Below are 16,566 nucleotides of genomic sequence, written 5' to 3'. Positions count from 1 at the left end.
TCCATGAAACACTACATTTCGTAGACCAAAAACGAACGGAAAATAATCAAAACCGACGAATAAATGTTAGATTTGTGTCAGCCAAGCATCAGACAAAAAAGTCATGGAAGCAAAATGATTTTTTCGTCGGCCAGCATGAGCAACACATTTTGCATGGGCCAAGCTGACAAAAAATGGACTCATGTCAAACCTTCTGGTATGAACTTATCTATATTATTAATTTTTTATTTATTTATGTATGCATATTGTAAATTAATGAAGTCATTATTTATCTTGCAACAACACCGTTGATAACAGAGTCCTCAAAGAAAGAAGCAATTTGTATCTAGTGATGATCCTATAACTGTATTATTAGAGATTACTATAGCCATAGGTGCAAACCCATTAGAAATTCCATGAAACACTACATTTCGTAGACCAAAAACGAACGGAAAATAATCAAAACCGACGAATAAATGTTAGATTTGTGTCAGCCAAGCATCAGACAAAAAAGTCATGGAAGCAAAATGATTTTTTCGTCGGCCAGCATGAGCAACACATTTTGCATGGGCCAAGCTGACAAAAAATGGACTCATGTCAAACCTTCTGGTATGAACTTATCTATATTATTAATTTTTTATTTATTTATGTATGCATATTGTAAATTAATGAAGTCATTATTTATCTTGCAACAACACCGTTGATAACAGAGTCCTCAAAGAAAGAAGCAATTTGTATCTAGTGATGATCCTATAACTGTATTATTAGAGATTACTATAGCCATAGGTGCAAACCCATTAGAAATTCCATGAAACACTACATTTCGTAGACCAAAAACGAACGGAAAATAATCAAAACCGACGAATAAATGTTAGATTTGTGTCAGCCAAGCATCAGACAAAAAAGTCATGGAAGCAAAATGATTTTTTCGTCGGCCAGCATGAGCAACACATTTTGCATGGGCCAAGCTGACAAAAAATGGACTCATGTCAAACCTTCTGGTATGAACTTATCTATATTATTAATTTTTTATTTATTTATGTATGCATATTGTAAATTAATGAAGTCATTATTTATCTTGCAACAACACCGTTGATAACAGAGTCCTCAAAGAAAGAAGCAATTTGTATCTAGTGATGATCCTATAACTGTATTATTAGAGATTACTATAGCCATAGGTGCAAACCCATTAGAAATTCCATGAAACACTACATTTCGTAGACCAAAAACGAACGGAAAATAATCAAAACCGACGAATAAATGTTAGATTTGTGTCAGCCAAGCATCAGACAAAAAAGTCATGGAAGCAAAATGATTTTTTCGTCGGCCAGCATGAGCAACACATTTTGCATGGGCCAAGCTGACAAAAAATGGACTCATGTCAAACCTTCTGGTATGAACTTATCTATATTATTAATTTTTTATTTATTTATGTATGCATATTGTAAATTAATGAAGTCATTATTTATCTTGCAACAACACCGTTGATAACAGAGTCCTCAAAGAAAGAAGCAATTTGTATCTAGTGATGATCCTATAACTGTATTATTAGAGATTACTATAGCCATAGGTGCAAACCCATTAGAAATTCCATGAAACACTACATTTCGTAGACCAAAAACGAACGGAAAATAATCAAAACCGACGAATAAATGTTAGATTTGTGTCAGCCAAGCATCAGACAAAAAAGTCATGGAAGCAAAATGATTTTTTCGTCGGCCAGCATGAGCAACACATTTTGCATGGGCCAAGCTGACAAAAAATGGACTCATGTCAAACCTTCTGGTATGAACTTATCTATATTATTAATTTTTTATTTATTTATGTATGCATATTGTAAATTAATGAAGTCATTATTTATCTTGCAACAACACCGTTGATAACAGAGTCCTCAAAGAAAGAAGCAATTTGTATCTAGTGATGATCCTATAACTGTATTATTAGAGATTACTATAGCCATAGGTGCAAACCCATTAGAAATTCCATGAAACACTACATTTCGTAGACCAAAAACGAACGGAAAATAATCAAAACCGACGAATAAATGTTAGATTTGTGTCAGCCAAGCATCAGACAAAAAAGTCATGGAAGCAAAATGATTTTTTCGTCGGCCAGCATGAGCAACACATTTTGCATGGGCCAAGCTGACAAAAAATGGACTCATGTCAAACCTTCTGGTATGAACTTATCTATATTATTAATTTTTATTTATTTATGTATGCATATTGTAAATTAATGAAGTCATTATTTATCTTGCAACAACACCGTTGATAACAGAGTCCTCAAAGAAAGAAGCAATTTGTATCTAGTGATGATCCTATAACTGTATTATTAGAGATTACTATAGCCATAGGTGCAAACCCATTAGAAATTCCATGAAACACTACATTTCGTAGACCAAAAACGAACGGAAAATAATCAAAACCGACGAATAAATGTTAGATTTGTGTCAGCCAAGCATCAGACAAAAAAGTCATGGAAGCAAAATGATTTTTTCGTCGGCCAGCATGAGCAACACATTTTGCATGGGCCAAGCTGACAAAAAATGGACTCATGTCAAACCTTCTGGTATGAACTTATCTATATTATTAATTTTTTATTTATTTATGTATGCATATTGTAAATTAATGAAGTCATTATTTATCTTGCAACAACACCGTTGATAACAGAGTCCTCAAAGAAAGAAGCAATTTGTATCTAGTGATGATCCTATAACTGTATTATTAGAGATTACTATAGCCATAGGTGCAAACCCATTAGAAATTCCATGAAACACTACATTTCGTAGACCAAAAACGAACGGAAAATAATCAAAACCGACGAATAAATGTTAGATTTGTGTCAGCCAAGCATCAGACAAAAAAGTCATGGAAGCAAAATGATTTTTTCGTCGGCCAGCATGAGCAACACATTTTGCATGGGCCAAGCTGACAAAAAATGGACTCATGTCAAACCTTCTGGTATGAACTTATCTATATTATTAATTTTTTATTTATTTATGTATGCATATTGTAAATTAATGAAGTCATTATTTATCTTGCAACAACACCGTTGATAACAGAGTCCTCAAAGAAAGAAGCAATTTGTATCTAGTGATGATCCTATAACTGTATTATTAGAGATTACTATAGCCATAGGTGCAAACCCATTAGAAATTCCATGAAACACTACATTTCGTAGACCAAAAACGAACGGAAAATAATCAAAACCGACGAATAAATGTTAGATTTGTGTCAGCCAAGCATCAGACAAAAAAGTCATGGAAGCAAAATGATTTTTTCGTCGGCCAGCATGAGCAACACATTTTGCATGGGCCAAGCTGACAAAAAATGGACTCATGTCAAACCTTCTGGTATGAACTTATCTATATTATTAATTTTTTATTTATTTATGTATGCATATTGTAAATTAATGAAGTCATTATTTATCTTGCAACAACACCGTTGATAACAGAGTCCTCAAAGAAAGAAGCAATTTGTATCTAGTGATGATCCTATAACTGTATTATTAGAGATTACTATAGCCATAGGTGCAAACCCATTAGAAATTCCATGAAACACTACATTTCGTAGACCAAAAACGAACGGAAAATAATCAAAACCGACGAATAAATGTTAGATTTGTGTCAGCCAAGCATCAGACAAAAAAGTCATGGAAGCAAAATGATTTTTTCGTCGGCCAGCATGAGCAACACATTTTGCATGGGCCAAGCTGACAAAAAATGGACTCATGTCAAACCTTCTGGTATGAACTTATCTATATTATTAATTTTTTATTTATTTATGTATGCATATTGTAAATTAATGAAGTCATTATTTATCTTGCAACAACACCGTTGATAACAGAGTCCTCAAAGAAAGAAGCAATTTGTATCTAGTGATGATCCTATAACTGTATTATTAGAGATTACTATAGCCATAGGTGCAAACCCATTAGAAATTCCATGAAACACTACATTTCGTAGACCAAAAACGAACGGAAAATAATCAAAACCGACGAATAAATGTTAGATTTGTGTCAGCCAAGCATCAGACAAAAAAGTCATGGAAGCAAAATGATTTTTTCGTCGGCCAGCATGAGCAACACATTTTGCATGGGCCAAGCTGACAAAAAATGGACTCATGTCAAACCTTCTGGTATGAACTTATCTATATTATTAATTTTTTATTTATTTATGTATGCATATTGTAAATTAATGAAGTCATTATTTATCTTGCAACAACACCGTTGATAACAGAGTCCTCAAAGAAAGAAGCAATTTGTATCTAGTGATGATCCTATAACTGTATTATTAGAGATTACTATAGCCATAGGTGCAAACCCATTAGAAATTCCATGAAACACTACATTTCGTAGACCAAAAACGAACGGAAAATAATCAAAACCGACGAATAAATGTTAGATTTGTGTCAGCCAAGCATCAGACAAAAAAGTCATGGAAGCAAAATGATTTTTTCGTCGGCCAGCATGAGCAACACATTTTGCATGGGCCAAGCTGACAAAAAATGGACTCATGTCAAACCTTCTGGTATGAACTTATCTATATTATTAATTTTTTATTTATTTATGTATGCATATTGTAAATTAATGAAGTCATTATTTATCTTGCAACAACACCGTTGATAACAGAGTCCTCAAAGAAAGAAGCAATTTGTATCTAGTGATGATCCTATAACTGTATTATTAGAGATTACTATAGCCATAGGTGCAAACCCATTAGAAATTCCATGAAACACTACATTTCGTAGACCAAAAACGAACGGAAAATAATCAAAACCGACGAATAAATGTTAGATTTGTGTCAGCCAAGCATCAGACAAAAAAGTCATGGAAGCAAAATGATTTTTTCGTCGGCCAGCATGAGCAACACATTTTGCATGGGCCAAGCTGACAAAAAATGGACTCATGTCAAACCTTCTGGTATGAACTTATCTATATTATTAATTTTTTATTTATTTATGTATGCATATTGTAAATTAATGAAGTCATTATTTATCTTGCAACAACACCGTTGATAACAGAGTCCTCAAAGAAAGAAGCAATTTGTATCTAGTGATGATCCTATAACTGTATTATTAGAGATTACTATAGCCATAGGTGCAAACCCATTAGAAATTCCATGAAACACTACATTTCGTAGACCAAAAACGAACGGAAAATAATCAAAACCGACGAATAAATGTTAGATTTGTGTCAGCCAAGCATCAGACAAAAAAGTCATGGAAGCAAAATGATTTTTTCGTCGGCCAGCATGAGCAACACATTTTGCATGGGCCAAGCTGACAAAAAATGGACTCATGTCAAACCTTCTGGTATGAACTTATCTATATTATTAATTTTTTATTTATTTATGTATGCATATTGTAAATTAATGAAGTCATTATTTATCTTGCAACAACACCGTTGATAACAGAGTCCTCAAAGAAAGAAGCAATTTGTATCTAGTGATGATCCTATAACTGTATTATTAGAGATTACTATAGCCATAGGTGCAAACCCATTAGAAATTCCATGAAACACTACATTTCGTAGACCAAAAACGAACGGAAAATAATCAAAACCGACGAATAAATGTTAGATTTGTGTCAGCCAAGCATCAGACAAAAAAGTCATGGAAGCAAAATGATTTTTTCGTCGGCCAGCATGAGCAACACATTTTGCATGGGCCAAGCTGACAAAAAATGGACTCATGTCAAACCTTCTGGTATGAACTTATCTATATTATTAATTTTTTATTTATTTATGTATGCATATTGTAAATTAATGAAGTCATTATTTATCTTGCAACAACACCGTTGATAACAGAGTCCTCAAAGAAAGAAGCAATTTGTATCTAGTGATGATCCTATAACTGTATTATTAGAGATTACTATAGCCATAGGTGCAAACCCATTAGAAATTCCATGAAACACTACATTTCGTAGACCAAAAACGAACGGAAAATAATCAAAACCGACGAATAAATGTTAGATTTGTGTCAGCCAAGCATCAGACAAAAAAGTCATGGAAGCAAAATGATTTTTTCGTCGGCCAGCATGAGCAACACATTTTGCATGGGCCAAGCTGACAAAAAATGGACTCATGTCAAACCTTCTGGTATGAACTTATCTATATTATTAATTTTTTATTTATTTATGTATGCATATTGTAAATTAATGAAGTCATTATTTATCTTGCAACAACATCGTTGATAACAGAGTCCTCAAAGAAAGAAGCAATTTGTATCTAGTGATGATCCTATAACTGTATTATTAGAGATTACTATAGCCATAGGTGCAAACCCATTAGAAATTCCATGAAACACTACATTTCGTAGACCAAAAACGAACGGAAAATAATCAAAACCGACGAATAAATGTTAGATTTGTGTCAGCCAAGCATCAGACAAAAAAGTCATGGAAGCAAAATGATTTTTTCGTCGGCCAGCATGAGCAACACATTTTGCATGGGCCAAGCTGACAAAAAATGGACTCATGTCAAACCTTCTGGTATGAACTTATCTATATTATTAATTTTTTATTTATTTATGTATGCATATTGTAAATTAATGAAGTCATTATTTATCTTGCAACAACATCGTTGATAACAGAGTCCTCAAAGAAAGAAGCAATTTGTATCTAGTGATGATCCTATAACTGTATTATTAGAGATTACTATAGCCATAGGTGCAAACCCATTAGAAATTCCATGAAACACTACATTTCGTAGACCAAAAACGAACGGAAAATAATCAAAACCGACGAATAAATGTTAGATTTGTGTCAGCCAAGCATCAGACAAAAAAGTCATGGAAGCAAAATGATTTTTTCGTCGGCCAGCATGAGCAACACATTTTGCATGGGCCAAGCTGACAAAAAATGGACTCATGTCAAACCTTCTGGTATGAACTTATCTATATTATTAATTTTTATTTATTTATGTATGCATATTGTAAATTAATGAAGTCATTATTTATCTTGCAACAACATCGTTGATAACAGAGTCCTCAAAGAAAGAAGCAATTTGTATCTAGTGATGATCCTATAACTGTATTATTAGAGATTACTATAGCCATAGGTGCAAACCCATTAGAAATTCCATGAAACACTACATTTCGTAGACCAAAAACGAACGGAAAATAATCAAAACCGACGAATAAATGTTAGATTTGTGTCAGCCAAACATCAGACAAAAAAGTCATGGAAGCAAAATGATTTTTTCGTCGGCCAGCATGAGCAACACATTTTGCATGGGCCAAGCTGACAAAAAATGGACACGAATTTCGTCGGCCACTCCGACATAAAAGCAATGTAATATTGTTGGCCTATGCATGGACCAAACCGACACAAAACTTAAAAAAAAAGAAAAAAAAATCTTACGTGGGCTTGGCCGACGCATAAATGGAAGCGAAAAAAAAAATCTTTAAGTGGGTTTGGCTGGACGCATAAAAAACATTATATTTTTTCTTCTAGCCATTTTTACGTGTAACAATCAGAATAACATATCCCCAATCAAATTCACAATTCATAATAACAAATCTTCCAAAGTCATTTAGATAATTTTAGTCATCCAATCATTCAAAGTGAATATTAATACATAAAATAAAACTTAAAGTTAAAATAAAATTGTAATGTAGAAATTAAAATAAACCATAAAATAAAATTGGACGTGGTGGAACAACGACGGTGAAGGCACCTTGGAGGGAATGGGTAGCAGAGAGCATTGGAAGGCGACAACGGAGGCAGTGAGGATCGCAACGTAGTGAAAGCTGAAATGGAGAAGAAGAACAAAATGAAGAATAAAATAAGAGAAGAGAAGAGAAGACAACCAAAGAAGAAAGAACACACCACGGTGAACAATGCCAGAGTAGTGACGGTGAGACAGAGGCACTACAAGGCGGGGGCAACAAAATGCGAAGAGTGGACACTGCAAAGGGGGGTCGGCAAAATGCGAAGAAAGTAAAAAAAATAGGTTTCTCAATTTGGGGAAAGAGGGAAAGTGAGGGCATGCAGCGAAACGAGCTCTTTATATAGCACAATGTATGTGTTGGTCACATCCGACACATAGGTGGAAGCAGATTTTGCATCGACTAGCCAACGCAAAACCTTATGTATATAAAAAAAAATAATTTAACTCAAGATATAATTAACAAATGTTACATATAAATTTATATTTTTGTAAATTCTTTCTAAAATACATAAATCACTAAATTTAATAGATATTTACTTCACCATTTTTGTAATATTTTAATTATTTAATAAACTTAAATAAAACTTAAAAAAATAATTAATTTATACAACAAAAAAATAATTTAATTTATACATAGAAAGATTAATTTAATTTATACAACAAAAATAAATAAATAATTCAATTAAACTTTAGTTTGAAAAACCATTTATCCTCAATGATGTTTTCATCTACTATTATAAAAAAATAATCAATTTATTAATATTTCAAAGAAACCAAAAACTAACTCTTAGGTGCGATATTGAAGAAAATGTTTCCTTTCCTATCAAATAATTTCATTGAAGTAAGTATAATTGTATGTGTGGTAGCATCTACTTTAATCCTTTTTAGCCTTTACAATCTATTTTTCAGTTCAACTCTTACCATACTATCTGCAATAAAAAAAATTAGTATTTTATCAGAAAAAAAATAATAAATAAAAAAAATTAGTACCCAAAATGAAAATGGACTAGGGTTATGAATTTATAATCCAAAAGCTGATGAATCTTCCATATAATGATCAAGGTGGCCCATGACTAAGTAAAATTAACCAAGGTTTATGAGAATATTATTAATGAACCTCTCATAATCATCAGATATCAACGTTAATTTGAACAAATATATTATGGGAATCAATCTTATTAATGCACAATTGATATGGTTTCACGTAATTTAATTTAGGACACAATATCTCAATTTCTTTAATTATATTGATTTTATCATATATTATCTATGATCATTATACATAATATCCTAACTCCATTAATGCATTGATTTAATTATACATTATCCCTGATTATATTATCTAAATACTCTGATTATATTACCAAATACTCTAATTATACATACATTATATTACGATTGTATGACATAATACTATGATATGTCACATTAAAAACTTGGAAAAGTCAGCATCGAAAATCCAAGCCCATAAAGATTTATAAATTGATGACCACTCACAAGGAGTAGACTCAACTCATATTTGACAGAATACTTACTATATACCCCGAGAACAAAATAATTTCTCAAAAGTAACCTCTTTTAAGTTACAATGGACATCAAAGGGAATGTCTAGTTTAAAACAAATTTTTCCTTTATTCATTACAGAGATATTATGAGATTAAAATTTATTTAAGTTACCAATCAATGGTTTTATCCTCACTTTTTTCTTTTCTTAAGTTTACTTTCACATATTGTGACAATAATTGTTTTATTTTTATTTTTACATACATCCATTAAATTTTACATTAATTACTTTATGTCAAATTTATATCCTAAATTTATGTATAATTTATATTTTATATGAAATTTAAAAATTTAAATATGTATTTCTTTATTTACTCAATTATTATTTTTCTACATTTTTCAATTCTGTCTAAATTTTTTATGATAATTTATTTAAATAACTTTAATATTGAACACTTAATAAAATAAATAAATTTAATTATAATAAAATAAATAAATTTAATTGTATCAAAATTTAAATATTATTTCAAAATAAATTATTCAAAATTAAAATATTTATTACAATATTAAAAATTCAATAAATATCTCTCTCTATATATAATAAAAAGATACATACTATAAATTATTCAAAACTAAATTTTTTACTAAAATATTAATTTAAATAAATTCAAAATAAATAAATCTTTAAAAAAAATAAAAATAAATAGTAAATAAAGCCGACACATCAATTAAATATATATTTGTTTGACCATTAGGGTCGGCATGACTGATGCACGACCCAAAGTATGCGTCGTTCTACTCGACGTAATATTATTATAATTTTCATTATCTTTTTTCGTGTCCCGCATGCGTCGGAGAGTCCACGCAACATCTTCTTTGCGTCGATCTTTCATGAGTTTGGCCGACGCAAATGATGTCTACGATTGTCAACGCAAATATATCGCAACTAAAATGACATTTTCTTGTAGTGACTGTATTTTTCAAGAACATTGACATCTTATTATACACATGTGAGATGTGTTAGAGGTTACAACAAGGAACAAAAAACTAGTTGCTATTAAATGATTTTCTTGTAGTGTTATAATATATCTGTCTACACTAGCTTCTCATCCCCAATCTTTTACTTTAAAAAATTCACCTTGAGTTGAGATGCAAGTTCAAAATATTTTAAAATATTTTTTCATGCCAAAATATAACTAAGAAAATTATTAAATATAAACTATCTTTACAAACAAAAAAATAATTAACTGTTAAAAACCATTTTAGATATCAATAATTTTTTTAGTCTCTAAAATAATATCTAATTTATTCAATATAACAATTAATTTTATTTTATTTTAAATTAATTTTTATTTAATATGTATTAGGTTTTGGCTACATATAATATGTCCTCACTTTTACCCTATTTAACATGGACTTTTATAATGGCTAACATTTGTGGCATTATGAAGAATAATGAATGAATATTTAGATAATTCCTTTGTTATTAATAGGAGATTTCGATTAGTATGTTAGCTGATTCCGATGTATTATTATAAGAAATAAAAAAAAATGATTTCCCTTTGAGTGGTCCCATTGCTTAGTAGGATGGTGTGTGGATTAAAGTCCCGTGAAAAGAAGAATGGAAGATGATATTACATGGTGTGGTGAATTTGATCTACTTATAATATTATTGGTAATGATGGGTTTTATTTGTCATTTTCAAACTTCAACCAACCTCCTTTCCCATCCAACACAGTTATGCCATTCTGAGCCGGCCATGTCAATTTTTTTATTTTTTTATGGACATGGTTGGTAAGCCTCACCTTCCTACCCTAGTTTTTTGTTGCTTCTAGAACCACTTCAACAAAATTACCCTTTAAATTAAGGGGAAGAATCTCCAAGGTTGGTCACCCACTTCCTTCCCCACATGCTTCTCCCACCTCATCATCCACTGCCCCATTCATTTCTTTCTTCCTCACACTCATCTTCCTTTTCAACTCTTTTCTTTCTTTTTAATTATCAACAAATTCCTCTTATTCTTATCTTCCACTATTTTGACTGTCACCACTGCCACTGTGTGTGAGATCTTCCACTCTGGCCCCACTTTATGAAGATTAGATTATGAACACCCCAAAAAGTGAAGGACCAATGTAATTTCCAATTATTCAACGCCATCTTCTTCCGCATATATTCCATAATTCTAAAATCATTAAAAGGGCAATCCATCTCATAGTTCATTTCAGCCTTCAACTGCTCATGCTTTTATATTGCTCTATATCTCTGTTGAATCTTTTTAACCAGATATGCAGAATCCGATTCCATCTCAGTCCTCAATATTAAACATCTTCCTTAACATGCATGGTGTCATGCACTCTGCTGTGTCATTAGGTTTCTGTCAACCAATACCATTTAACAAAAATAAATAAAACAGTTCATATTCAACACCTTAGATAACGATGAGTGTGTATTTTGAGTTTAGGATCTAGACATGTCACATACAATGATTTTTGTCTCATCTCATCTAGGTCTGGCCAACCTACTTAATGTTTTTGGGAACATGATAAACAAGTAGTCTATCACTACATAGATGGCTCCAGAGTCAAAGTTCAAACCCTTAACGGCAAGCAAGACACTATTGACTATTGAGAATTAAGATGAGGACAAAGAAGACTAACTAAAACTTTTGCTGCCCATCATTTATGTTACGTACCTAACAAAGTTGGGTTCTGCTTTTTTAATTACATTTCAAACCAAAATTTCCACTTCTCTTATCTGCTATGGCTTCTGCTTTTGTGGTCAACTTCATCAAGTGCTGAGTAATGCTCTATCAGCTTTCCATCTAGGCATTAGTTACTTAGGGCCTCAAATGAAAAATCCAACAAACTTCAACTTGGGCTTCACAACATTGGAGACCACCAGGCCCATTTACACCTTTCAAAATTACACAATCATTTTCATTTACTAATATTTTAACATGTCACATCTCAATAGCAGGTGTAACCACTTAAGTTAAAATCATTAAAATTATATTACCATGATACGATTTGAATTCATATATATTAAAATTGTAATTTTATTCATTTTAGTAATTAATAAGTGAAATTTTGGCAGCATAATAAATATTCCACAAAATAGAGTCACTAGATTATGTGAAATTTGTCGTAAAAGAAGGTCTTTGTAGCCCTAGAAGCAGCAACAATATTGCAAGAAAGAAATGAAGAAAAAACTTAGTTTCACTTCTTTCGGTGGCACGAAGCGAAACATACAACGCTAGAAAACTGCATGATGAAGTGACAAACCAACGCAAAACACATTAAACCAACCAAACACAGCTGGTTAAGGGGTAGTCATTATTTGTGAATGCAAGAGCAACGGGAGATGAAATTGCATGGAGCAACTAACAGTGCCTGGTGCAGAAACAGCGTCTACGAAATCCACGACAGTTGCCACCAGTGAAGCCTTCAAGATGGCAAACTGAAGCACAGTTTCGGTCGCTGAGGCACATCCCCTTAAATCGATGGCTCTTTGACTCACAGTGTCTTCCTTCCGTTTGAACCATCATCTCTGCATTATCACAAACAAAGAGAGTTATAATGACGTATAGTTACTGTATATTCCTATTAAATGGCATATAATTGCATGCATAGAGGCTTACGAGAAGCAAGGAGAATGAGCAACATGAAGAAAAACCCAAATCGTGCCTTGTCCATTGCTAGGTACGTACCAGCCTCACCTAGATCAATATAGGATCAAAAGGGTGTTACTGATATCTATTTATAGCTAGTTGAGAAAGTAACAAACGTTAAGTAGCATAGCAGAAATTTGTAAAACTAGACGTAAATCTAAGTTTGGTAACACTGGTAATAAGCTACACGATAGTTTGATCACGCGTTAGGGATATTGGTTATTATATTATTATCTACAAAATATATTTTAGTCGTTTAAAGTAGGGTTTTGCTTTAGAAAAAGGTGAAATAAGTATTATATTTGCGTACTATGTTGTGTCCGAGGAGTGAAATGTTGGTTAAGGAATCTGTTCACGTGAAAGGAGCGACCGACATGAGTGTCCAGGTGTAGCAGAAAGTGGTGGGTGAAGGAGATGTAATACATCGAAAAGGCTATACAGAGTGTTGATTCTGGACAAAAACAATTCAGAACACAAGAATTGTAAAGCTGGAAAGAGGACATGGGACGGTGATGAAGATCAGAATTCTGAGCTTCTAATTTCTGTCAAAAGTGTGGTTATGTGTAAGTTTAACAAGATGAAATGAAATATATATAATTGAAAATTAAAATTCTCAATATAGTGAATATAGAAATCAAGACTAAAGAAAAAACTAATTTTAGATAAAAAAAATATTTAATTATTAAATTGATTAAATTATATATTATTTTATAGAAAAAAAAATTATTAATATTTAAAGTAGTTTCTATTTATTAATAAATTGATATTTAATTAAGTATTAATAATTTAATTATTCACTATTTAAATTCTAAAATCAATAATTTATTAATAATAGAAATTACTTTAGTTACTACTATTTTTATATAAAATAATATCTAATTTAATTAATTTAATATTAATTATTTTTGTTTTTAAAATGATTTTTTATTTAATAATTAATTTTAATGATATAAAAAAATAAATATTTTAAATTGATGTTAGGTAGTTCTGAATAAAGCAGAATTTGGTTTATTTTCCTAAGTAATTGATTTTAGTCCTTATAAATGAGTGAACATTAATTTTTTTTTATTTTTTTATTTTGTAGTTATTTTAATATAAAAATTAATACATTTAATTATTAATATTATATAACATTAATTTATTATTTATGTGTAGAATTAAAAGTTAAATGACCATCTTCATACTAGTGTTATAATATAATGTTAGCATGTCACACTTTAAAAAATTAAAAATTAAAAAAATAAATGTTCTTGTATATCTTAAATGAATATTAATAACTAAAAATAGTGATATGATATTTTAGAGCAGTAAAAAATTATAAGAACTAAAACTAAACCTCTATAAAATCTAAAATGAATCGTTTAAATTTTTATACATATAATTTTTTTTATAAAAACCGAAATCAAAACTTATTAATTTTAGGAACTAAAAAATATATTTTAGGTGGTTGCCATTAAAATTTCAAAGTGGCTGAGTTTATGTTAGATAAAAATAACTATAGAATACTAATTTGTTTATGCTGTAAATGATGTCTAATTTGTTTGAGAGTGTTCAAGACTTCTTATAACATGATGTTTTTATGATATAGTAAATGTTATATCAATTATATATAATATTCTCGCATATTCAAAATTGAAACCTAATTAAAATATATTAAGTGGTTTTCACTTTTTTATTTATTAGAACTATTTAATAAAATAAAAAAGTAACTAATTTGAAAAATAATATTAGCTTAATAAATGTAATATCTCGATAAAACATATAAGTACTTAAACAATTTAAAGATATAATGTACAGAATAAATTTAGTTAAATAACTAAATATAAAATAAGTAAAAATAAAATAATATTTCAACTACATGAGTTTCACAAATCCAATAAACAGTATATGCCAATGGTCTTTCAAAACATTGTTAATTAACTAAAACATCTTTTTGTCAATGAAGATCAATTACTGTAAAGTAATATTTTATTAACGTGTTAACGTATGATTAGTGGAAAAGGATATAATTTAGGTCAAAGTTTTTTGGACACAATATAAAAAAGTGTGGTGGCATATTAGAATATAAAATGGAGATTTATGTGAAATGACATAGTGTTAATTCAAAATGTATGTTAGACGAATGGATAGGGCTCACCTTCACCTTGAAAGAAATGAAAAACCTATGAGTGGAATATCATCGAAATGAAAAATTTATCAATGAAATATGGTCTTGTCCTATTACGTTTGTTTTCTTCATTTTTATACTCGTGACATATACGTAATAATATATATATATATATATATAATTTATTATAATATTATGATTTTTAGTTGAAATTCAAATTTTAATTATACTAATATATTAATTATTAAAATATTTTATTAAATATACGTACTTTTAAAATGTAGATAAATAATTGCTATTTTAATTGAAAAATAGTAAAAAATAATATCTAGATAATATTATATTTAAATTTTATTATAAAAATAATTTAGATCTAACTATTATATTTGATGAATAGTGAAACTTAAATAATTTATGTATTTAAGAAAGACAAAATACATTATTAAATATAAAAAATTATCAAATCTTATCGAATTTTGTGAAAGTGTTATGAATTAGAAACTGAGGGGAGTTCTGTGATTGGTGCTTAGCACCCCCAGTATGTATGTACTCAATTAATAGTTGCTGATAGGGTGGCAGAGTTGGTCTTTGAATTTTAAGTTGTATTTTAGCTAGTTATTACAGGGTAGGCAGTCGAGGTTTCTTTGAGGTATAGTCTCTTTTGCTTTGTAAAAGGGTTGGACTACCCCCAAAGTAATAAGTAGTAGATAACAACTAATAAGTAACATGTAGCAAGTTGCAAGTAGCAGGTAATAGACAGATAATAGGTAATAGACAGGTAGTAGATAATAGGTAACACATAACAGATAGAAGGTAGCAGGTAACATGTAGCAAATAACAGATAACAGGTAACAAATAATTGATAACATGTAACATGTTACAGGTAAGAGGGAGTAGGTAACACAGGTAATAGGCAGGTAACAGAATAACATGTAACAGGTAGCAGATCACAGGTAGGAAATAACAAATAGAAGATAGCAAGTAACAGATGACAGGTAGCACGTAGCAACATGTAGCAAATAGTGTGTAATAGGGAGGTAGCAGATAACACGTAGCACGTAAGAGTAAGAGGGAAGTAATAGATTACAGGTAGAATGTAGCAGATAACAAGTAACAGGTAGTAGGTAACATGTAACATGTATCAGGTTGCAAGTAACAGGTAACAGGTAACAAGTAACAAGTAACAGGTAACAGGTAACTGATAACAGGTAGCAGATAACAAGTAGCAGGTAACAGGTAGTAGATAACAGGCAGGTAACATGTAACATGAAATAGGTAATATGTAACAGGTAACAAGTAACAGGTAGCAGGTAGCAAGTAATAGGTAACAGGTCACATGTAAGTAACAAGTAGCAGGTAACATGTAGCAGGTAACAAATAACAGATAGCAGGTAGCAGGTGACATGTAACAGGAGTTAACAGGTAGTAGGAACAGGTAGCAGGTAACATGTAGCAGGTAACAGGTAACATGTAGTTGGTAGCAGGTAACAGGTGGCAGGTAACATGTAACAGGTAACAACTAACAGGTAATAGGTAGTAGGTAAATAATAGGCAACAAGTAGTAGGTAGAAGGTAACATGTAACAGGTACTAGATAACATGTATCAACTAACATTTAACATGTAACATATAACAGGTAATAG

At 30.7% G+C, this 16,566-nt stretch overlaps 1 protein-coding gene across 1 annotated transcript; it reads right to left on the bottom strand.

Moving 5' to 3' along the window:
* Nucleotides 1-12,252: 12,252 nt before the first annotated feature.
* On the bottom strand, nucleotides 12,253-12,945 carry LOC137821187 (defensin Ec-AMP-D2-like). Its single transcript, XM_068625660.1, has 2 exons — nucleotides 12,788-12,945; nucleotides 12,253-12,696 (listed from the first exon to the last, which is right to left on the bottom strand). The coding sequence occupies exons 1-2, from the start codon at nucleotides 12,840-12,842 to the stop codon at nucleotides 12,530-12,532; spliced, it is 222 nt and encodes a 73-aa protein (XP_068481761.1). The 5' UTR covers nucleotides 12,843-12,945; the 3' UTR covers nucleotides 12,253-12,529.
* Nucleotides 12,946-16,566: the final 3,621 nt, after the last annotated feature.

Source organism: Phaseolus vulgaris, chromosome 9, assembly GCF_000499845.2.
Source record: "Phaseolus vulgaris cultivar G19833 chromosome 9, P. vulgaris v2.0, whole genome shotgun sequence".
Classification (NCBI taxonomy): domain Eukaryota; kingdom Viridiplantae; phylum Streptophyta; class Magnoliopsida; order Fabales; family Fabaceae; genus Phaseolus; species Phaseolus vulgaris.
Note: the sequence above shows the minus strand (reverse complement) of the source record. Positions and strands in the feature narration are given on the sequence as shown.